Consider the following 24,795-nt stretch of genomic DNA (forward strand, 5'->3'; position numbering starts at 1 on the left):
TCAATTCACATTGTGTTTTGCTCTGTAATCCCAACAGAAGTACTTCCTTTATTATAATTGGTTCCAAAGCACCCATTCAAAACATCACCACATTGGCATCTTTATTCCAAAGACAGCTGCGAATCAAGATAAGTAGAAAGTATTACATCTATAGCTCTAACATTATTTATAGTGTTGTTAAAACGTCTCAAAATATTGAAAGAGAGAGAATTAGCACATTTAAGTCAGAGGCCATGGTTCTCAGCCAGAAAAGGTTGGCATGTCCCTTTCAGGTTGGTGGAGAGCTCCTGCCTCAAGTGGATTAGTTCAAGTATCTTGGGGTCTTGTTCACGAGTGAGGGAAGGATAGAGCGGGAGATTGACTGGCTGATAGGTGCAGCTTCTGCAGTGATGCGGTCGATGTACCTGTCTGTCGTGGTAAAGAAGGAGCTGAGTTTCAAGGCAAAGCTCTCGATTTTACCGGTCGATCTACGTTCCTAGTCTCACCTATGGTCATGAGCTGTGGGCCAAGGACAAGATGCCGGATACAGGCGGCCAAAATGAACTTTCTGCGTAGGGTGGCTGGGCGCTCCCTTAGAGATAGGGTGAGGAGCTTGGCCACTCGGAAAGACCTCAGAGTAGAGCCGCTGCTCCTCCACATCGAGAGGAAACAGCTGAGGTGGCTCGGGCATCTGTTCCTGGGGAGGTGTTCTGGGCACGTCCCACTGGGAGGAGGCCCTGGGGAAGACCGAAGACACACTGGAGGGATTATGGCTCTTGGCTGCCCTGGGAACGCTTAAGTATCCCCCCGAAAGAGCTGGAGAAAGTGTCTAGGGAGAGGGAAGTCTGGGAGTCTCTGCTTAGATTGCTGCCCCTGCGACCCAGGCCCGGATAAACGGAAGAAGATGGATAGATGGATGGATGGATGGATACCTGATGCCTCCAGGAAACCTTCTTTGAAAGATAAATTGCGCAATTGCAGCAATTCAAGATGACTGGAAAAACTGCATGTAAAATTTCAGAGCAAAGAAAAACTTCATGTGTGATGCATTTTATTAATAATATTGCACTGCATGGGACACCAGGACATAGGCCTGCAATATTGATTTACGTGGAATAAAATAATAGAAAAATGCTTTGGTTGTAACAGTTTAACCAGTCAAAGCTTGACGAAACAATGCAAAACAGGAAAACAACCAGTAAAAAAAAAAAAAATAACTTTTCTTTTATTGTACCTGAAAATTGGAAGTGAAAGTTCAACAAAGTCACCTCAAACAGCCCCAGTGCATCTTTGATGGGATGTAATTCCATTAAATTAGCATGCTAATGAGATCAACTTGTGTCTCATTGCGTAGAAGGCTCTGACAGGACAACAGCAATTAGCATAAGCTAGTATCAATCTACTGAGAGACAGGAACCGATTGGTGGAGGGAAGGCATAGGGTCACAGAGCTGGAATTTTAGACAATGAAAAGTGCTGATGCTAAATGGCTTTCCTCTTTGTTGTGATCACATAATTAGCAGGAATAATTATTATATCAAATAAACAACAGGCATCACATTCAATGTGGTTTGGATGTTAGATATAACATAAGTCTCTACATTTTCTTAAAGGATTGAAGTCTCATTTTTATTTATTGTATTCTAGACATTTAACTGCTGTCTGTCAAGACGATCATTTATCTCAAACGTCAAAAGTTTACAATTATTGCTAATTTATTTATTTATTTATTTTATTATTTTTATTTAACATGTAGGACTTTTCTAAATATGCTCCGACTCTTCTTTTGTTATGGATATTTAGATTTATGACAAACAACCCAAAGCTTAACATTTCATAAGGGAGGAGCTATAAACACATATACTGTATGCACACGATTCCATCCCTAGCTAGAGATTTTCTATACTTTTCAAACAGGTACCTAGTGTTATGCAATGCATAACAACGTCATTTTGCAAAACTCCCTCCTGAGTCCTTTCTGCCTATTCACATCAAATCTCATAAATTATTTTCCTCTAAATGAACTACTTTGACAAACATTACGGACATATTTCTTAGAAGTTTTGCAGGGCACATTTCAATACTGGTAGCCGTGCAGGTCAGAGCTGACTTTATTAGGTTGAAATGTCACAGTTGGACTGGCATTTAGGTTAATGAAGAAAATTATTGTCTGGATAAAAATAATGGGGCACTCTGTCATTGGACCAGGGCCTCCAACCTACTGCATGCTATACAAAGCATATAATACATTGGCAATATTTAAATATATTAACCTTTTCTGTTGCTCCATTCACATCTGGTACAATTACCAGATGCTAAAGAGGTTGAAAGTTTTAAAGTTCAAACTCACTGAAGTTGCTTTAAAGTTACAGCGAGTTAATAAGCATAGCAAAACTGATTTTTAAAGAGTTTAGTAATAATTTCAGAAAACCTACAATATTTTCACACAAATCGTAAATGAACCTGTCAGAATGAGTAAGATGCTCTATATATCTGGAAACTTGAGCGGAACACAAGAGCTATATGAAGGTTTGATAAGTTAGATGAGTTATATCTTACATTATTGGAAATGCCACATGAATGCATAACTCAGACTCAGTGTTCATTGTAAATGACATGCAGCTGAGAAATTTTATGCAGAAAATTAGGTGCACACTGCTAAAACACCAAGACCTTGTTGAGTGAATTAACAGTCTAGGATAAGTATCAATTCCGCATTCAGTGGTGGAAGAATTCAAAATCAAATTCCCCTCAACTTTAAAGTGTTCAGACAATCACATGCCACTTTAAGTTTAAATAAGTTGGCAGCCTTTACCAAGACAGTTTATTTTTTTATTCCCTATTACAAATATATATATATATATTTATATATATATATATATATATATATATATATATATATATATATATATATATATATATATATATATATATATATACTGTATATATATATATATATATATATATATATATATATATATATATTTTTTTTTTTTTTTTTTTTTTTGAGGAGTCTAGGCCATGGGCATAGATTTGTTGTAGGGCAAATCTGAATAAAATGAGGACCACCTAGCAATGTGCTCTTCAGCATCAGCCATTATGGGTAGTGATAATCGGTTCTCAGTGATAATCGGGTTCTATTTAACATCCTATTTACAAGTATCTTGTCCAAGCAGATATAAATTAATATTTGAAAAGTACCTTTTGGGTTTCAGTTGCCAGTTGCTGAAGGGAAGGTGACACTGTTGCCTGCAGGGATCCAGGGGCTCTGACGGGGCTGTGCAGGCTGACATAAGCCACTGCCCTGCTCTGAAGAACCACTGCATTCTCCTGTATAGACACACAGAACAGCCGTCTGCTGCCAACTGATGATATGTCAGAGCTTTGAGTGATATTTTGGCATACAAACCTTTTTCACCCCCATGACACACTACAATTTTGTAAAATGAGCATTGTAAATAATATGAATCATTATTGTCTATCGCATACTCAAAAACTGTAATTTAATTGTGACATCATTATGGGCTTCTTAAGATTAATGATGATGTTTGCATTATACTAATTAGAATGAACTCCTTCGCCGAGTAGAATAATTTCATTAACACTCCAAAATCATCCATCTGTCTGATTGAATCTTCATGGCTTGGTGATCATGTTAGCAAACTTTTGTACGGCTGCTCAAGGATAATCTGTACTATTTTTTGTTTTTCCTCCTCCGCTTTAGTTGTTAAATTGAGGAAGAGAAAAAGGCAGGTGCTTTTGACCTTCTACTAAACCCAACTTTGGGGTCAATACTCTACATTGTGTTGCCAGAGATTTCCAAAAAATGTTATTATGATGTATCAGACAAACTCAAGCATATTTTTTTAATCTATATCTAAAAAATGCAGCCTATATGCTTAAATTGTAGGCTACTTTATAATGTGACCCAGATGCTCATGTACATAAAGGGCACATGTTCATTTGTCTTGTTCCTTCGTGATTAGGGCTGATTTCCATGTTGAACTTTTTTTTTTTCACTTGTAAACTAATAGAAACATTATGACATTAGCATCACACAACCAGCTCCATATGCAATACTTTTCTGATGCAGTAAACTTGCTCAGAAGCTCACCTGATATGGCATTGCACTTGTGATAGGGAGTGGTCGGGTCATGTCCAGTGAAACGCGAGTAAAAATAATAGAGCTCAAAGACTTGTACAAGCATGCTAAAGTGGCTAAAATGTGTTTTTTATCTCATGCTTGCTTCTGTTAATACTACTGGTTCGGATAAGTGTAGGCAGTAAGTTATTTTTAAACGTGATAAATTATTAACCTTTTAGTGGCACTCACCAGACAGCTCATTTCATAAGTGTGATATCAACAACAACCAACATAATAATGACTGAAAGACTCATGATTATCTTTTCGGATTAAACTGACTGTGCTTTTAGTCACTCATTGGACATTTCACTTCAATTTTTTTTTGCTAAACTTTAACAAAGCAATACATGGAATATTCAAGTATTACCTTCCCCCACTCAAAGGAGCCGATGTTGCCCAGTGAGGTCCCCCCCCAGGAGCAGAAGACAATGGTGCGGTCGGGCTGCCAGCCCGCACGAGTTTGAGCCGTCATAGAGGCGATGATCTGAGTCATGACTGCAGAGCCGTTCCCCCAATCTGCCAACGCACCCTCGTACCAGCTGCCATGACGACTGCCAACTAGTACATATCGATCTACAAGGGGAAACAGAGCGGTAACACTTACATACAAAACAAGAAACAATCACGCAACAACAAACATGTTCACACAAGTGGAGGGTCAATCAACTGCAGGGCAAAAGTTTTTCCAAAAAGAAATTGAATGCGCAAATCAATTTCAACACAAAACTGTTAATTGGTTAAATGTCAACTTTACCAAACTTTAAAAATAATGTAGTAATCTGCAATTAAGTTGCTATTTCTACCTAATCTAACCCTTTAATAGACTCTTTGCCTAATCACTTTCAGGTTTTGCCTCAGCTAGCTCAATTACATCCGGTTGCAGTGCTGGAATCTGTTTTTGCTATTGGTGTTAACTGTGGAGACATCGCATCAGAAGTTGATATTTACACTTGCTTTTTAAAAGAGTTTCCCTGGATAATGATACACTGTATCACTGTTTTTACTGTAACTAATACACAGTTACAGTAAAATGGTATATTTTACAAGACAACAAGGAATTTTGGTAAAATAAAAATGTAGTGAAATGTTTGAATTATGAAAATGTATGTATAAAATGTATATTATTAACAAATTAATGTATATACTATAACTATATATATATATATATATATATATATATATATATATATATATATATATATATATATATATATATATATGTGTGTGTGTGTGTGTGTGTGTGTGTGTGTGTGTGTGTGTGTGTGTGTATATAATATCTAAGTATAACACCACTAGTATTAAATTGTTTTAATACTAAAAATGGTTTTAAGTCAGTTATTTCTATCTTTTGCAGTAGAGTGTCAGTAGTAAATATCACTTTACATTTCGTCCCCTTGGAATTATAAGGTTCTATCTGACATTTTTGTCAAAATTGAGTTATTCACAGAATTGTTATTCTGTGACAATTTATTTACATTATGTGATGTTTTATTTTAAGTTTGGTACATTTTGGGATTTTTAATTGAAAATACAAAATGGTTCTATCTACAGAAGTCTATGGAACACAAAAACTTTGAAGCTCAATATCTCAAAACTATTGAGAACGCAGATAGAACCTTATAATTCCAAGGGGAGGATTTGTCAACATAATTTTTGCCATTAATTGTAATAATCCAGTGAGATTTTTGTTTGCACGAGGAGTCTGACAGCAGTCAGTGCTCCACACAGAGATCTGATCTCACCATCATCCAGTCTGTCTGGAATAACAAAAAAATAACCAAACACTTGTTCTATAACACTTGTCATTTGCAATGGTGATAACATAAATACTCAAGTCATAGTGGTCTTTATTCAGTAACTTTTTTGTACTTTACACTAAAAAATGCAAAAATGCATTTAATTGATCAAAGTGAACTTTTTATATATATTTACAAAGTATATTTATACAAAAAAAAAGATATATTTCAAATCAGTACTGCTTGCTTGACCTTTCTATTTATCAACAAAAAAGTATATGACCCAAATATGAATCAGCTGTTTTCAGCACTGATGATACCAAAAAAAAAAAAAAAAAAATCAGCATATAAAAATTATTCCTGTAGAGATGTCTACTGAGAAGTCAGATTTGTGATTGCAGGAATAAATAACATTTTAAAGTATATTAAAAAAATATTTCACAATATTATTTTTTCCTCTATTTTTTTAATCAAAGAAATGCAGCCTTGGGAAGCATAAGAGCATTGTTTTAAATCATAAAATCTCTGTTCACTGTACACATATGAGTTATACTTTCTCTAGATTTACACACTATGCCTTCACATACACCAAATAACATACAGACCAAAAAAGAAACATTCTTCTTACATTTCTAATGTAATTAGCTGTGGCCTATAAACAGCACTGGGCCACCTCTCACTGACAGCTAGTGAGAGTAGAGACAGACTCAGAAAAAGAAACAGACTAGCAAAGAAATAAGGAATAGAGTACCCCACTTGTACTCAAGAGTACTACTGCGGTCTTAAGGGAAGTTATTAAAATGGCATCAAAATTATAAATAAATAAGACGCATTATAAAAAGACAAAAGTCAAGGAGAAGAACACCTCTGCATGATTTGTGATTCATAATAAGTAACTGGGTGACCAATTATGACAGGAGAAGAGTGCTGTAAATCTGGACAGTAAATCATGAAGGGTTTAAATACACAGACACAGTGACTTTTACAGTCATGGGGTGGAGGTGAAAGATTAAATGCTTTCATTACATCAGACGTACAATTAAATCATCCTGAAGGTGAAAATAGTAGTCTGTAATTAAAAGCCTATTTTCAGCAGTCAAATGACCTGCATTTGGACAGTGATGGCAGACGTTGTTTTAAGAGATTAGTTTGTCAAAGTGCAAGGAGGAAAAAGGGCTGTTTCAGCACATAGACTCAGATTTGGCTTTATTCACCCCAAGACTCTTGCTTTTTCAGCGGATGAAGAGGAGAATGCTTAGATTGCACTCTTGTTTCACTCTGCTATCACAAATACAATAAAGCATTGTGACAAAGCACTGTGTCTTTGTTATGTCAAATCAAAGAGCCCAGTGGTTTAGGACTGGGCACACACTGGCAATATCACACAGTTCAAATGACAGTGTTTTGCTATTAAAAAAATAAATAAATAAATAAACATTAATCTTGCATTAACTATGACAAAAAGCCCTTTGGGTTTGTTAAATGAAAATTCGGGTTATATGTCTTGATTTTGTGTTGACCTACCTGGATTGGTCTTGCCTTTGAGATATCCAATAACATTGTGCACCATCTTGAAGGATGCCTGGTTTTCAATGGTGAGGTTTATGATTTTTCTTGCTGAGGAACAAACAGAAATTCCAAACAAATTAGTCAGGGACATGAGACATTGATGGATCCAGCTATAAGAAAAAGGCAAAGAAATGGAGAGGTTGTTTCAATAAAATCTGTAAGTCGCTTTGGATAAAAGCGTCTGCTAAATGAATAAATGTAAATGTAAAATTCTGTTAATAAATCTATTTTTTTAATTATAAAATAAACATAATATAGGTATTATTTAAAATTCAACAACAACAATAAAATAATAATAATAATAATAATAATAATAATAATAATAATAATAATAATAATAATAATAAGCTATATCATTAAAAAATACTTTTTATAATTAGGTACAAAATGTTATATATATATATATATATATATATATATATATATATATATATATGTGTGTGTGTGTGTGTGTGTCTGTGTATATATATACATTGTTTCTATGGTGGAAAATACATTTTTCCATCTAATGGCAACTCCTTTACTTTTGGAAACTAAAAATTTTGACACATAGGGTTAGGTGTTTCCCTTATAGTACAGTACATCGATGTGATCAATGATTACATGGCCCAGATGAGGATTTATATTGACTGTGTGCCCTGAGAAAATCCACTTTCCATTTGGAATATCACTTGCAAGCTATTAGCACATACTCCATTATTAAATCCCCTCTCATTATATGTACAGGACCTATAAAACAGAGAGCAGGTAGCCTTTGCTTTTACCATCTGTTTGCGTGTTGCAGAGAAAGTGTACACCATCAGAGCAGCTTAAAAAGTTGCTGCCACTGTTCAGCTCACACTCTTACCAATTACACATAAAGGCTCAGTGTGATGGAGTGAATATCAATGAGGCTGATATGCCAGCAGATAAAAAGAAGAAACTCCTGGCCCTAGAATACATCGCTGAGCCAACATGGAGATGTGAAAATCCAGCAGTGGACAAGGTTCTGGTTTAATATGGAATTACATTTGGTTCAATAAAAATGAATGTAATTTTATAAAACTGAATGTAACTGTTTCAGAAACTATCAAAAATATGCCATTACAAAAGAAGAAAAACTTTGAACTGAGTCACCCAAATTTAACAGGCTCTTCAAATATGCTTCATTCTTTGTTAATGTTTTTAACACCACTGAGTGGTGTCTGTACTTCCCGGTCAGAGAGCACCTGTCCATCAAAAGCTCACAATCCAATCAGAGTAGATCACTGTTAAGCCCGCCCCCACGAGGGGTTTGTGTCAAAACACCAAACGAAAAACGTCAAAGCGTAAGCAATGCATTCAGAATCCACGATTAGCAAAAGCGAATCTTTGAAAAACTTTAACAAAGAATGAAGCATATTTGGAGAGCCTGTTAATTTTGTGCTATTGAGTTCTTTTTTTTTTTTCATTGTGTTTTTCTTCTTTTGCAATGGCATATTTTTGATAGTTTTTTGAAGAAGTTATGTTAATTTTTATAAAGTTTCGTAAATTTTTATTGAAGCAAATGTAATTCCATAGTTTACTACAGAGATGGAATTGAAAATTCCTTTTCAAGAAAGCTTTGGATTTATTGGCAAATGTGCCCTCCTTGAGGTGCGATGTATAGAGTATGAGCTTTTTATTAGTTCCTGGATGTGTGAATATCAGAAAATAACGATTTGGTTTGGTACCTCAGACGTACAAAGACGTAAATGCCGCTGATGTGTACAGATGTGTTTTTTTTACTCTTTGAGTGTAATCTACTTCACTCTGAAAATTCAGTGGGCTTCACACAGCCTCCCAAACCCCATTTGTCACCCCTGACAACAGCACAAATGACTTTGGGTAAAGAGCAGAAGATGTATATGCAGTTCTAAGGGAGTGTTTAAAAGTGCAGGCGTGCTCACAGGTCGTGGTGTGAGAGATTTGTCCATTAATCATCGATAGGTATGAAAGCGTACTGGCTATTGAGCAAAGTGAAAAAGTGATCTTGTAGGGAAAGAATGAACAAGTCGACAGCTGCAGTGGCATTTAAAAATGACCCTGAATAATATGTTCTTTAGAAGTATATTCTGTATAAAAAAAAAAAAAAAAAAAAAACACACACACGCTTGTTTTTGTGAAAAGTGGGGACATCCCTTAGGCGTAATGGTTTTTATACTGTAGAAACTATATATTCTATGGCCCTTCACCAACCCTACCCCTAAACCTAACCATCACAGGAAACTTTGTGCATTAAACTGAATTCTGTATGATTTATAAGCGTTTTGAAAAATGGGGACATGGGTTATATACTCATAAGTCACCCTCTCCTTGTAATACCTGTGTCATACCCATGTCATTATACAGAGTTGTGTCCTGATATGTCACAAAAACAAGAGCACACACACACACACACACACACACACACATACATACACGTATACATATACATATACAATTTGCAATACTGAAAGATCAAATGTATTGATGTGACAGGTAAAAACAAATGAGGTTTGTTCTTGTGTTTGAGAATCTGTTTACCATATTAATCAGCTCTTCTGTAAGCATGCATGAGTATTATTGCTTATATGTGAATAAAAGTCAAAGTTAAATCTGTGCATCGTATGAATCGTATGAATAAAATATAAGATTAATCAAATCTTATAAATCTTCTTTTCAGAAGACTTGAGCTGTTTCTGTAAGAAATATCGATCTGGACAACTTTTACAATGTTTTTAGATATTTTAAAGCTTGAAAATGATGATTACATATTTCAATGAACGGACAAGATGTTTGAGAGAATATTAACAAACAAAAATCTTAATTTGTGTTCTGAACATAAATTAAAGCCTAATGGGTTTGGGATAACATGAGTTCCAATATCACATTTATTAATGTTTGATGCTGATAATAATATCTATAACAAGCTTAATGGAAATGATTTTTCACAATATTAACTTAAAGTAGAATATATTCACAGTAAGAAAAAAATAATTCTAAAATAAAAATGGAAAAGATACTGGCACATTTGACAGTACCATGCACAATGCAATGTGTAATTCAAAATACGGGGAGAGATATGGGAAAAATCCATATGGAAAAATTTGTAGATTCTCATCGATGTTAGTCAGCTTCAGCATGGTGACAAATAAGAATTTGTATCTGTACAGATGCATCACAGAAAAAATTAAATTTAGCTTAAAAATGATCAGTGTATCAATGAACTAACAAAATATCTACTATCAAAAGCAGCAAACAAAAAGTATTAAAGTGCAATATTGTTTTACCATTATTTCATGCCATATTTCATACCATAACGCCATCATTCAGAGTATTGCATAAGTGTATTTTATTTATCATGAGGTTGCAAATGGAGAGAGCAAAACCAATATGGGATGGGTTACTTACGCACCACAATCAATAGCGTCATAATTAAAGGAATGGGTGTGTTTCGATAAAGCTATTCCACAGTTTTCTGCCAGCAAGCTGTAATTGCACATAAATTTATTACACTATGAGTTTTCATCTGGAGCACAGCGAGGAAGGGAACATGAGCCCACAGACGTTCATAGAAAATACTAATGTACTTGGACCCCTTATGTTCAATCTCTCAATCTGATTTCTTCACCGTGAATAAATGAATGATGGCTGCCTGATCCACTGGGACAAAAACACACACTCACACACAGCAATGAATAAATGTCATTCAGGACTATGTCGAAACATTCAAGATCTTCTCAAAGCCATCAACAATGAATTACCAGCATCCTAAACATACTGTAGGCAGTACAATGTAAGAATATGTGGGAAAGTTTCCTGCTCACATATGTACTTTTGAGGCTAATGTCTCATTTCCCTGCCAGGGAGATGCTGGTGCAATTAGAGCATGTTTTAGCGATACAGTGAGCCTTAATTGAAAGGGAATGGAATGAAAGAGGGGAGACAGATGAAAACAAATGATCTGAAACCTCTGGAGAGGTCAAAGCTCGGCCCAATCAATAGAGCACAGATTACTAGCTTCAGAGTGTTTGATCTGGTTAATGGAAGAGAGGTGCAGGCTTGGGACTGGAGCTGGAGTGGGTCACGGCTGGGAGCTTTCAGACTGAGAAAGAGAACGGGAGGAGTGGAAGAGTGCTGGGCGAGAGGTGGCCCTCCCTCTCTGTGGGATCGATGGCATTCGTGTTGCCACTGCAGGTTTTGGCAGACATTGATCGCTGGACATTGGGCTGATAACAGAAGACAGGTTGTAGCAGTCCATGTTCCAGTCAGTGGTGGAAAGTGACATATATACACACTTAATGCTGTATCCATAAGTATACATTTAACTTTTTTTTTTTTTTTTTTTTTTTTTTTTTTTTTTACAAGAATTTAAATGTAGGTATCTATGCCCATGTTTTTGAAATTCAAATAATTCATAAATATGTATCATTCTTTTTAAACAATAAAATGTTTAATTTATAAATTGTTCTTAATACTAAAACTTTTTTTTTTCTATTAAACTAGATTTTAAAACCTCAAAATTTTGTACTCAACTGCATGCACTCTGTCCAAGAAAATGTAGAAATGTACTGACAGATTGCCTGGTAAAGACAAATTTGTTGGCAGTAGCACTCGCGCCATGGCGGAATTTGCAAGAGAAAAGACTGAACACTTCTCCAGAGTGTATAACGTTTCTGCTTGTATGCGAGGTTAAAGCCCACAAGTAGACCATCTACCGAGCACAATGATAATATTTTACATTGTAATCCTTTCATTTTTAATATATGGCATGTTTGAGCACTGCTGCGCATCCCTCTCTGAGTAATTAGCAGAGTGTACGCGTGTTGTTCACCTGCCTATTGCCACGATCTCAGTGGGGTCTTCGGCTTCTTGTTGCCCTGGAGCACATGGCTTTTGGTGGTTTCTCTGCCCCTTTCCTCACTCACCACCTTCCCTCGCTGCTGTCCAGCTGATGCCAGTGAAGTTTGTGTAATTGCTTGTTAATGTTTGCTAAAAAACTTATTAAACATTACTTAATGTTTTAAATGCTTACAAATATCATTAAACTTTCAGTTCATATGATCAAACACTTACTGAAAATCTACAAATTATTTTAACATATGTTATAAAACGATTAAAAGCTTGTGTTAATGCACAACACTATAGCAGCTACTGAGGTGTGATATAGCTAGGTTTGATGGTATGACTAGGATTTAAGGGTTTGTTAAAGTGTCAACTGTGTACACAAGTCAATCTGATTATGTAACGCGGGAGCCTACGAGACATGCAACGTGCGAGCATTTATTGGTCAGAGACGTGGTCATAACAGTCATGGGTCAAACAATGGCTAACAGGTATACAGAGGGCAAGACACAAGAATAATCCTAGGGCAAGTGTGGGTCTTCGATGAGCAAACAATATCCAAACAGGGTAATCCAAAAGGTAAATCCAAAAATACGAAAGCAAGGATCAAAACAAGGTAAACAATCCAAAACAAAACACAGTGGCAAGACAAGGCAGGAAACAAGACAATATGGGCAAAACAATTCTCGACAGTGAATGGTGGTGTGACACTGAGGTATATACTGAAGTGATAATGAGGTAACAAGGAGGGAGGAGCTAATCAATTATATTAGAAACTAACCAAGATGGGCAAAGGAACAAGGGAATACAGAAACAAAGTGGAACAAGAACATTTCAAAATAAGAGTCCACAAAACCAAGACACGGGAACATAGACTGGGATCCTGACAGTTTATTATAAGGGAACACAGTCCAATCTGTTCATCTTACTTTGTTTGATAAATTAAGTATTTTCTTTAAAAATGATTTGTTTTCCTGTTTATTTATAATTCAAGGAATAGTGATCCTATTTAATTATATAATGAAGAGTAGTATACTATTGTGAGTATTGAGGCAATAAAACCTTTTTTTTTTCACCAGAATTACAATCTGTTATGTCTTTAGCAAACATTAAGCTAAGCTTAATTAACCACTCTTTACACAAACCTTGTTACATATGTCCAATTCCGCAAAGATACTAAATTATTAGTTACGATTTATAAACATTTATAAATGATGAATAGTTTGTCTTTAGAATGGCTACTGCAAAAACATGAAAAATGATTAATAAATTATTAGTAAAAATGTATGAATAGGGCAAATCCAGGTCTTTCAGGACATAATTTGCCATTGAGATGGCTGTTCATAGAGGTATTAATGATTAGTAAACATATATAAATGTGTTTCCACTTTAGATTGGGTACTGCAAATAATAATAATAATAATAAAATAAAATAAATAAATAAATAAATACCTTAATAGATTGTTTGTTAAAATGTGTAAATTGAGGTCTACAAAACAAACAAAGACCAACAAATGAAGATTCTTATCATTGTTTAGTAAGTTCATTACTAAATATTAACAAGAACATGATCTCATATTGCTAACTATGTAAATATATTAACTAATCATCTGTTATTCATTATAAAATGTTTGTTAATTATTTATAAATGAAAGTTATTATAAAGTGTTACAGAACAACTGGAGTGTGAGTAAATGACGAGAAGTTTCCATTATTGGTGAACTATCCCTTTAACCTCTGTTTTGGAACTTTAAGATTAGTCTTTAAGCCCATTACCTTTCGTTTTGTCACTGGGGCTGTAAATCCTTTACTTCCTATCAAGCCAACACAGCGGCTCAGCCACAGTGACGGGGTCTCCTGGGTGACCATGCAAAGATAAGAAGCGATTTTCACTCAGTAGTAGGAATTAGAGACTAATAAACCCCTATTAAAATCTGTAGCAAAGGTCTCCCTTTGCACACATGTACTGTAGCTGGAGTTAGAGACTGAAAGCTGACTCAGAGCTCAGCGTATTTCTGTCTGTGTATGTGGGGGCAGACGCCTATATGACTGTGACAATGACTATGTGCACATGCACATGTGCATATGCATGTCACATATGGACAGAATGGCAGGTTCTGACACCTGGAAGGATGTGATGAAGTTTACACATACAAGTGTCTGCATGTACACACACATCAGGAAACATCACAAGCTCTCACTGGTGTAGTGGCACAAATTGCCATGTCAGTATCTCATAACTCCGAACACCAGCATTGAAAACTTTTTTTTTTTTTTTTTTGTAGTTTTTACTTTTGACAACGTAGACAGAGAGACATCTCCCTCTACTTGGCAGCATGTTATAGAGTGTGATTTATAATTTCACCACTGAAACAGAAGCTGCTAGCATGTCAAATTCTATTAAAAAAGTATTACATATTATATATAATTCATATATAAACCTCACTCCCCTCCAGCCAGACCATGAGAATATTTTCAAAATATATCCGGTCCGTGTTGTCAATAAGGTTGGAGGCCCCTGCTCTATTCAGAATTAGATTTTATTTTGCATTGAGGTATCACACAGGATATTGAATAAGATGGACTAAAAATCATAATTTGACATACTGTCAAACTCTTCATATATATACATATATTTGTGTGTGTGTGTGTGTGTGTGTGTGCGTGTGTGTGTGTGTGTGTGTGTGTGTGTGTGTGTATGAAGAGTTTGTTTCAAAAATGCTATAAATCGATTTTTATTATTTTTAGTGAAAATCTGTTTTCTTTACTTAGAAAGTGGCACGATAAGAACCACCATTTCTGTCAAATCATTTCACTTAGTATTTTTAGGTTATGATAACATTAAAAATTAAAATCCAGATTTTGATTTTCAAGGATTTATTATAAAATTATATTTATTTTCCCCAAGTGCAATAAATCCTTGACAAGTTTTATTTTATTTTATTTATTTATTTATTTATTATTATTATTTTTTTTTAAATAAAATAAATCCATTGAAACAATATAAAAGTTGTTTTTCATATTGGAACTGTTGGAAATACATAATATGGTTTAATCCACATATGAACTTACTAATATTATTAATAATAATATTATACACAGGCACTGGACTGAGAATACATTCAATCATTCATCGCCTCCAAAATTAATTCAACAGGTCATCTTGTTAATGCTATAAATTACAGCAATAAAATAAAATTTTATGAACAAGAACATAAACAACATCACATTAGACCAAAGAAATTCCAAAATTACATTTCCCTTGTATTCAACTTCCAAAAGCCCATTCCATGTTACATAAATTTAGTTGACTAGTGCTATACACTGTATTAACAAAAACATAAATGGCATTGATAAAAACACTTACACTGACAAGATATGCAATATCGCATTCACAATTGCCCATGACAATCACATGCGATTCATTGTGCAGCCCTACATTTGTTTGCTGATCACACAGTACAAAGTAGATGGAGAAAACTAGGATGCCGGTTCTAAGCGCCGCCATTACTGTCTAGAGCAGTGGTTCCCAACCTTTTTCAACTCGCGGCCCACACAACCAAACACATATGTTTGCGCGGCCCACTTCAAAAAAATGAACTGACCCCGCTATTGTTGGGTTAATAACTTAGTACTTGAAACATATTTCCAAAAGAAAACCAATCAGAGCTTTATCAAAAAGTTGTAACATCTCTAGAACAGACATAAGTCAAAATTATCACTATAGTGAAGATGTAAAAAAATGTATAGACTTGTGGCAAAAAAAAAAAAAAAAAAAAAAAATCCTGTATACAGGGACTTTTTTGCCATGCATTGTTCATAGAGCTCATTAATTGTAGCGGTGCCTCAGGTGTTTGCAGTGTGTATACAGTATGTGTATGCGGTCAGCAGTGAGAGCGCATAAATATAACGCGAAAGCACATTAAAATAATGCACGAGTGCGAATCTCTCTGTTCGCAGCAGATTTCCTTTGCTCTGTCACAAAACCGGTCGTGCTTGCTCAGATACACGCTGCTTTGCGAGGAGAGAGTGTGCACACTTAAAACGTGTCTCCTCTCACTTAAACTGCATCCTGTTCACTAACAAATTCACTCTATGCTCATGTGTTAGACATGAATTATTTTCGCACGTTTTTATTTCTAGCCTTTTACCGCAGTGAGAACGCTCTGATCCGTCAACATTGGCTCAGAAAAAAGGCGCATCACAGACAGTGTGTGAACCTGGAGTTAGGCATATGCGCACGCTCAAATCGTGATTTTAGGACGTTTTCTTTTAATCGCACAGCCCTAGAATGGACTGGAAATGAACAGAAAATAATTGGCGGCCCACCTGCAATACAGGTTGAAAACCACTGGTCTAGAGTGTGTGGAATGGTGTGCTGTGATTGCTTGAGCAGATATTGCATTCTGCAGAGAAGGATGACTGGCATTTGTCGAGGTTTGGAAAGAAAGGGAGAAAGCATGCAGAATATCTCGGCGGATATGGCATTTTGTGTGAAATTTAAAACAGACTTTTCAATACCGACCAGATACAATAAGCCTATACTGATTTTGGCGGAAACTCTATTATCCTTCTGAAAGAAGCCACAGCCACTAGGGAATTCTATTTCCATGAAAGGGTGTTAATGGTCTGCATTAATGCCTAGGTAGGTAGTATATGTCAAAGTAACATCCGCATGGATGGCACAAACCACGGTTTCCCAGCAGAACATTGCCCAAAGCATCACACTGCCTCCACCAGCTTGCCTTCTTCCCACAGTGCATCCTGGTGCCGTGTGTTCACCAGGTAAGTAACACACACGCACCCAGCCATCCACATGATCCACTGTGTTTTCTGACACCTTTACATCAGAACCAGCATTAACCTATTGAGCAATTTGAAGTACAGTATCTTGTCTGTTGGATCAGAGAACACAGACCAGCCTTCACTTCCCACGTGCATCATTGAGCCTTGGCCATCCATTGTCATGATTCTGCCCTCGTGTCCTTGATTTTTCCTAGTCTTGAGGCAGGATCATGACAGACCCGTGTTTTGTGTACAAGCACATGGCCTTGCCTTTGGGCCATGTGCTTGTGTTGTCTCGTTCCCTTGCCCCGCCCCCCTTGTTAACCTAGTCGTGTCGTGATTGCTATCTGTGCCACCTGTCGTGTCTTAATTGTTCCCCTATTTAGCTTTCCTAGTGTGCTCTGTCTTACGTCGGTTCATTGTGTTCCTCACCTGTGATTATACCCTGGTAACCCCTTTGAGATATTGTGTCCTGTATAACCGTGAGTGTTTATTTGTAGTTAGTGTTCTCTAGTTTTGAGTCTTTGTTTATCTTGTCTAATCAGTCCTGTTTAGTTATTTTTGTATCTGCCCTAGTCCTTGTTTTCCCCCTCGTGGGTTTTGTTTTCCCCTTTTTTGTTAAATAAATCCTGTTTAGTTACTTCCTGTCTGCACCTGAGTTCCTCCCTTACCAAAACCCTGACAGAATGAACCGACCAAAAGGGAACTCAGCAGACAGGAGGCAATGCTGGATGTCATCAGCCAGCAAGCGGGATGGTTTTGAGGGCTCTCGCCTAGTGGTGTTCCGGGGGACCAGGGGAGGTCGCTCCGGAGCAAGCGGTCGAGAGGAGGAGCCACAGAGGTCCCCTCCACCTATCCACCTGCCGACGATTCCAGAGGGTCGTGTCCTGGCCGTGGCAACCCTGGGGGATCAGGCAAGTCCCCCCCAAAGCCCCGAGGCGCCTTCCACAGCCTGCAGTCTCCCCATGAAGCGAGGGAGACGATTGTCGTGGGAGTCAGCCTCGGAGGCGTCGGCGTCAGAGTCTGCCCTGCCCGAGACCGAACTTCCCCAACCCGTCTCTGTCCCAGCGGTGACCTCTGCACCGCGGCCTAGAAGGAAGAGGAGGAAGAAGGGGTCTCCCGGTCCTGCGACTCTGTCGCCTCCTGCAGCGGTGAGCGTGCCCGAGCCAGCAGCGGTGAGCGTGCCCGAGCCAGCAGCGGTGAGCGTGCCCGAGCCAGCAGCGGTGAGCGTGCCCGAGCCAGCAGCGGTGAGAGCTGGCGTGCCCGTGCCAGCAGCGGTGAGAGCTGGCGTGCCCGTGCCAGCAGCGGTGAGAGCTGGCGTGCCCGTGCCAGCAGCGGTGAGAGCTGGCGTGCCCGTGCCAGCAGCGGTGAGAGCTGGCGTGCCCGTGCCAGCAGCGGTGAGCGTGCCCGAGCCAGCAGCGGAGAGCGCTGGCGTGCCCGAGCCAGCAGCGGTGAGCGTGCCCGAGCCAGCAGCGGTGAGCGCTGGCGTGCCCGAGCCGGCGAAGAGGAGAGCTGTATGCAAGTCTGCAGTCGTGAGAGCGGAGGAGAGTGCCGCGGCCGACTCTGCAGCAAAGACTCTAGTACAGTCTGTCTCATCTCGTAAGGAGATGCCAATTATCCTAGCTGCTAAAGCCTTTTCAGATTATTTGTCTAGTCTTGTCCGGATCCTAGAAGTCCCCGTCAGTCCTGTCTTGTCCCCAGACCCTGTCCTCAGAAATCCCGAGTGTCCTGCCGTTGTCTCCCCGTGTCCCGTAGATGTCGTCTCCCCGTGTCCCGTGAGTGTTGCCCCGTGTCCTGCTGATGTAGTCATGTGTCCTGTTGATGTGGCCCCGTGTCCCGTTAATGTTGCCCCGTGTCCCGTAGGTGTCCCGTGTCCTGTTGTCCCCCCGTGTCCAGTAGATGTTGTCCCCCCGTGTCCAGTAGATGTTGTCCCCCCGTGTCCAGTAGATGTTGTCCCCCCGTGTCCAGTAGATGTTGCCCCGTGTCCAGTAGATGTTGTCCCCCCGTGTCCAGCTGTCGTCTCCCCGCGTCCCGTAAGTCTTGCCCCGCGTCCCGTAAGTGTTGCCCCGCGTCCCTTGTCTGCTCCTGTCATGTCCCCTGTCAGTTGTCCCGAGACCCCTCCCCGCCCCTCACCACCCAGACCTGCCCGTACCCCCCGTCGTCAGCCTTCGTCCTGTCCTCCTAAGATTCCTACCCCACCCACCCGCCCTGGTCTGTCCCCCATGAACTTTGTGGTCCCGCCCCCTCCCCTTCCCTTTTTGTTTTTTTTTGATTTGTCACCCTAACCCTGCCATTGTGTACTCATGTTTGCCTTTGTTGTTATTTGTCATGTCTTGTTGGTTTGTGTCTGTGTCCCAGTCTGTCATGTCAGTCATGTCCCGTGTTTGATGTTCCCTTGAGGAGCGTCTGGAAGCCGCTCCTTAAGGGAGGGGTTCTGTCATGATTCTGCCCTCGTGTCCTTGATTTTTCCTAGTCTTGAGGCAGGATCATGACAGACCCGTGTTTTGTGTACAAGCACATGGCCTTGCCTTTGGGCCATGTGCTTGTGTTGTCTCGTTCCCTTGCCCCGCCCCCCTTGTTAACCTAGTCGTGTCGTGATTGCTATCTGTGCCACCTGTCGTGTCTTAATTGTTCCCCTATTTAGCTTTCCTAGTGTGCTCTGTCTTACGTCGGTTCATTGTGTTCCTCACCTGTGATTATACCCTGGTAACCCCTTTGAGATATTGTGTCCTGTATAACCGTGAGTGTTTATTTGTAGTTAGTGTTCTCTAGTTTTGAGTCTTTGTTTATCTTGTCTAATCAGTCCTGTTTAGTTATTTTTGTATCTGCCCTAGTCCTTGTTTTCCCCCTCGTGGGTTTTTGTTTTCCCTTTTTGTAAATAAACCCTTTTGTGTTGAGAATCCTGTCTGCACTTGAGTCCCTCCCTTGTCAACCCTGACAATCCATGACCCTATCGCCAGTTCACCACTGTTCCTTTGTTTGGACTGAGTTTTGCAGATGCTATGACCCAACTTTGAGGACAAAAGGTTCCACTTGCTGCCTAATATATCCCACTAACAGGTGGTGTGATGAAGAGATGATCAGTGTTATTCACTTCACCTGCCAGTGGTCATAATGTTATGCCTATACCTTGTCCAAATACCCACACTATTGGAAATAAAAATACACTTGCATTTTTACAACACTATAAGTGTGTCCCATCAGGTAATGAAAGGTTCTATAAATACTTGTGGTCTTCATGCTCACATGGACCAAATACAAAAAAAAATTGTCATATAAGTAGTCAAGTGCAAAGACTGCAAGTGCGGGTTTTTGGACAAGGCGATAGATACATCACATTGCATGGTGCACAGCAAGCTGTTCAAGCTCGTTTCAAGGATGCAGAAAACATGTTAGTTATATACATGTAACTGTTGTGTAACAAAGTTGTATAAAAAACGGTGGGCATCTTCACTTGAAACCTGAACATTTGAGTCTGCCAAATACTTTTACTCTCAGGTGAAGGTCAGTGAACAAAAGTACACTTGTACTTTTTTTTTTGTTGGTCGATGAAAAGCATCATCCCACGTGAATGACCTTTCCCTAGAGGTTTGTTCACTTAAGTTCAATTATGCTCCAATACATGTCATCACCTCAATCTGTCATTTTTATTTAGCCTGCTGCACATCCACCGTGGCTCTTGTGACCACATTCAATGTTACATTTGACCCCCCTGAAAGCTCTACATGAGAGAGTGCTGTGAAATGGCTGACCAGCGTTCCTCTCATGGTTTCAATTAGGTCCCCTGGGCACCCACTGACTGATGTGTGTAATGGCCTTGGATACGGGCGGCCATAGCGAGAGCAACTTTAAGACGATGTGTAAGGCCTGCACTCAGGAGTTGCACTCACACCATGGAGCATAAATCAACAAGCCTTTGCTCCCCGAGCACACAACCTGTCTCATTTGGAGAAAAAGAGTGTCATACCATCTTCTACCGGCAGGTGGAACACTGACGTCATGTGATTGCTGCTTTTGAAACTTAAATCCCCAGCAGAAGCATGAGACTGAGAAGACTTATGATTATCTCAAGGCACAAAAATTGCGTTTAGACAAAATCAAAAAAGTTCACTAACAGAACGGAAGTATTATCGGTTTCTGAAATAGTGAAAAAGACAATCATATGATTGTTATTAAAGATGATAAAGTGAGAACGCCCTATAAATCAGTAATACTTCATAAGATTTAAAGGGGACCTATTATGCAAAAATTCACTTTCACATGTTGATTGGACATACATTTGTGTTGGCAGTGTGTGTACACAACCACCCATCCACCCACTCCTTTTTTTTAATCCCCATAAATAATAAGCAGTGTCTCACAATGACCTGTTTTCAAGATTTCTGCTAATTTGACATCACATTAGCCACAGGCCCCGCCCACGAATGTTGACAGACGTTTTAACATAGAACTGCCTTGAGCGAGATCACAGAGAGTTGTACACAGTCCCCCATTGCTGTACTGACGAGAATGTCTCCCAAGCGCTTGAGGTGTTCTGTATCTGGTTGTATGAATGTACACAGCTGTCTCCATTTACTCCCTAAATCTTAGCCACTGAAGACGAGATGGATTCATTTTGTTTTTGAAGAAAATTCTCCCTCGTCTCTACCGAAATGCGTTTATGTCTGCGCAAATCATTTTACATCGGACTGCTTTGTGAATGAGGGTCAGTAAAAAAAGCAGGTTTTGCACAAAAGTAGCTCCTGAAGGATGTAACAGTGCCAACTGATCATGATCCAGCTACACCTCCAGTTAGGTTTCCAAATTGCCTTTCTGAAAGTGCTTCTGGTACTCTGTAAAGCTAATGTTGCTAAAGCTACCATTGTCTGTCTGTTCCTCTTCAGGAACTTGGGCTGCATCGGAGGATGCTTTGGTAATGCCCTTCAGTGTGACAGACTCTGAACCAAGTGTATAATCCGTCCGATGGATGGGCAAGACATCATGGGCGGGGTGATGTAGTAACCAGGAAGCTTAAAAGAATGTGCAGTGAAACCGGCGTTAGCCTTCTGTTATTCAGCAACACTTTGTGTGTGTGTGTGTGTGTCAGTTGCTATCAGTTTGTGAGTCTTATTTAGTATTGTTTGTCCACTGATAAGCTCCATTATGTCAAAGCTTCAGTCAAGAGGTGTTTTGGGGCGAGAGCCCACACTTTCACACTTTCAAGACTCAAACACACACACACACACACACACACACATACACACACACACACACACACACACACACACTATGTGTAATCACATGACATTTAATCACATGGTAACTTGACATTCATTCATAATGTCAGTCATCGTGAAGCATATTCTAATACAGGAAAGTCCCTCTCCATAAGGTTATAAGATTTGAAGGCTCTAAGAAGTGGTATTGTGTGAGAATGAAGAGGGTTGTAATTTGACAGTTACAGTAAGTGTAGCAGGCGATGTTTCTGGCTCAGGGCTTACCTGAGGAAGAGGGCATGGCCATAGAGATGCAGGGTCTTCCCTGCCCCATGGCGGGGGCAGAGAGCAGCAGTTTCGCTAAGGAGGCAGAGATGGGCTGAACCAGCAATGATGTCAAGTTGTGGCGACTGTCTCTTCCAGCTGTGAACAGAAACAGAACAGAATAGTGAAAAACAAACACACAATCAAACCAGTAATTCTTATTTTAGAAAAGGCTTTTATACAGCTACATCAAAAAGTTAACAATAATAACATCCATCCATCCATCTTCAGATTTTCCTCCTCGACAAGCCACTTGCATTGATCATGACTCTGTGAGTGTTTAAAGCATGTCATGGGGCTCATAATGCCACACATATGCAAACCAATTACCCAATCGAAAAGCTTTTCTATTGGTTAAGACATCCACTGAGGCTTCTAACACACTAGGAGAGCAGATGAACGACATTAGTCTATTATGTGCTGCATAGTTGCCGTGGGGGTAGGTGAAAATGCATTAAGTGATGTGAGGTGAGTGAGAAGGGGCGGGCGAGGATGTTCGTAATGTGCTGTAAATCTGACAGAAAAGAAAAAGGAGCGCTGAGAGGAACATGCACAGCCAGGCAGGGACGTACCGTATCAAAGCCTTTCCTTACCGCTGATTGCAGCTCACGAGCGGCAAACTAATAGGCCCAGAGATTTCAAGTTTGAAGAAACGGTTTCCAGCAGGCCAATGGGGATTTGTATGGACGAAACGCTCCATTGATTCAACCTCATTAAAACAGAGAAACGGTGAGCCTAATCCTGCTTTAGGAGCAAATTTATTTAGGAGCTTCCAGCAGTGTTTCTGCACCGGTGGGATAGGGAACAGTCATCCACGAATTAAAATCAGTAGACCTTTCTGTTCCACAACACTCTATTACCTTCCACAGATAAATGTATTCACAGGCCGCAATTATTTTACAGTGATTGTGCAGGAATGAACAAACAGGAAGGTCCCCCTGAAATTATCTATTTAAACTTTAAAAATTTTAATAAAATATAAATAAATAACTATCTATCTATCTATCTATCTATCTATCTATCTATCTATCTATCTATCTATCTATCTATCTATCTATCTATCTATCTATCTATCTATCTTTTAAAAATCTGAAAGGTGCACAATGAGTGGTGTTCAGTGCAGAACTGATTTTGTTGTGCAGCATATCCAGACCCACCTGAACCCGATGTCAGCTGTAGAGTGAGCTGAATAAAATGGAGGTTTTGAGAGACATTTTCAGCTCAATACTTACAGGGCACACCTTTTTTTTTTTTTTTTTTACCAGCCAAAAGAGTACTTTCATTCATCTAGATAAATAAAAACAAAAACAAGGTTATGGTCAATAGCGTTTATCCTTTCATGTTAGCTCTATCTGCAGCATAGCTAAAAAGGAACAAAAACAAGTTTAAAAGAATAAGATGCCCTCAAAACCCATTAGGTTGTGCTCTCGTGGGAGATATGACAGTTTTGGAAATAAAGTAGCCCTGATCTTGATGAACTCAAAGAGAGTGCGCACTCACTGTTTCATCCTGTCCTGCACAGTTCATACTACTGGGGTGCATGTGAGGAACATTTAATACTTCACATCAGCTAACATGCTGGTCTCTCAGTAAGAATAATTCATGGTGCCAGTGAAATATGCACACAATCTCGCCTCCATCTCGAGGACAAATGCCATTGTGTTTTGCATGCAGGCGTTCTGAGGGAATCTGCCTGTGGTGGTGATACTTATTTGGTGTACTGTGTTTAGCAGATCTCCTCAATATTTGTAAATTCTTCCATACTTTATTCTGTTCTAGGTTGAAAATAACCCAATGCTGATAAAGACACATTGCAACACTTACTCACCAATGGATCATCTGAAGTGAATGGGTGCCTTCAAAATGAGAGTCCAAACAGCTGATAAAAACATCACAATAATTCACAGTCCATCAATTAACACGGTGTGTTTATAATAAATCCATCATTAATAAGTTTTTCATACTATTATGGTTATTATGGCTGATGGTATTTTGGCCAAAATGCCAAAAAATGCCTTGATGGATTTGTTTCTTGCAAACACAGAACTTTTGACTTCACAAAATGTTAAATGATGGACTGGAATTGAGTATATTACTTGTGGATTTAAATGACTATTTATTATCAGCCGTTTTGAACTCTCATTCAGACAGCACCCATTCACAGAGCATCCACTGCTATAAATATAAATTTCTCCAAATCTGTTCCAATGAAGAAATAAACTAATCTACACATTGCATAG

The 24,795-nt window shown here is 38.8% G+C and overlaps 1 protein-coding gene across 1 annotated transcript in view; it reads right to left on the reverse strand.

Annotated features, from left to right (window-relative positions):
• Nucleotides 1–24,795, reverse strand: part of LOC128022442 (inactive N-acetylated-alpha-linked acidic dipeptidase-like protein 2) — a 174,122-nt gene that overhangs the window by 66,438 nt on the left and 82,889 nt on the right. The window contains exons 6-9 of the mRNA XM_052610035.1: nucleotides 22,517–22,654; nucleotides 7,383–7,475; nucleotides 4,490–4,695; nucleotides 3,180–3,308 (exon numbers count right to left, since the gene is read on the reverse strand). Coding sequence (XP_052465995.1) covers nucleotides 3,180–3,308; nucleotides 4,490–4,695; nucleotides 7,383–7,475; nucleotides 22,517–22,654 — 566 coding nt within the window. The remainder of the gene's footprint in view (nucleotides 1–3,179; nucleotides 3,309–4,489; nucleotides 4,696–7,382; nucleotides 7,476–22,516; nucleotides 22,655–24,795) is intronic.

Source organism: Carassius gibelio, chromosome A11 (assembly GCF_023724105.1).
Source record: "Carassius gibelio isolate Cgi1373 ecotype wild population from Czech Republic chromosome A11, carGib1.2-hapl.c, whole genome shotgun sequence".
Classification (NCBI taxonomy): Eukaryota; Metazoa; Chordata; class Actinopteri; order Cypriniformes; family Cyprinidae; genus Carassius; species Carassius gibelio.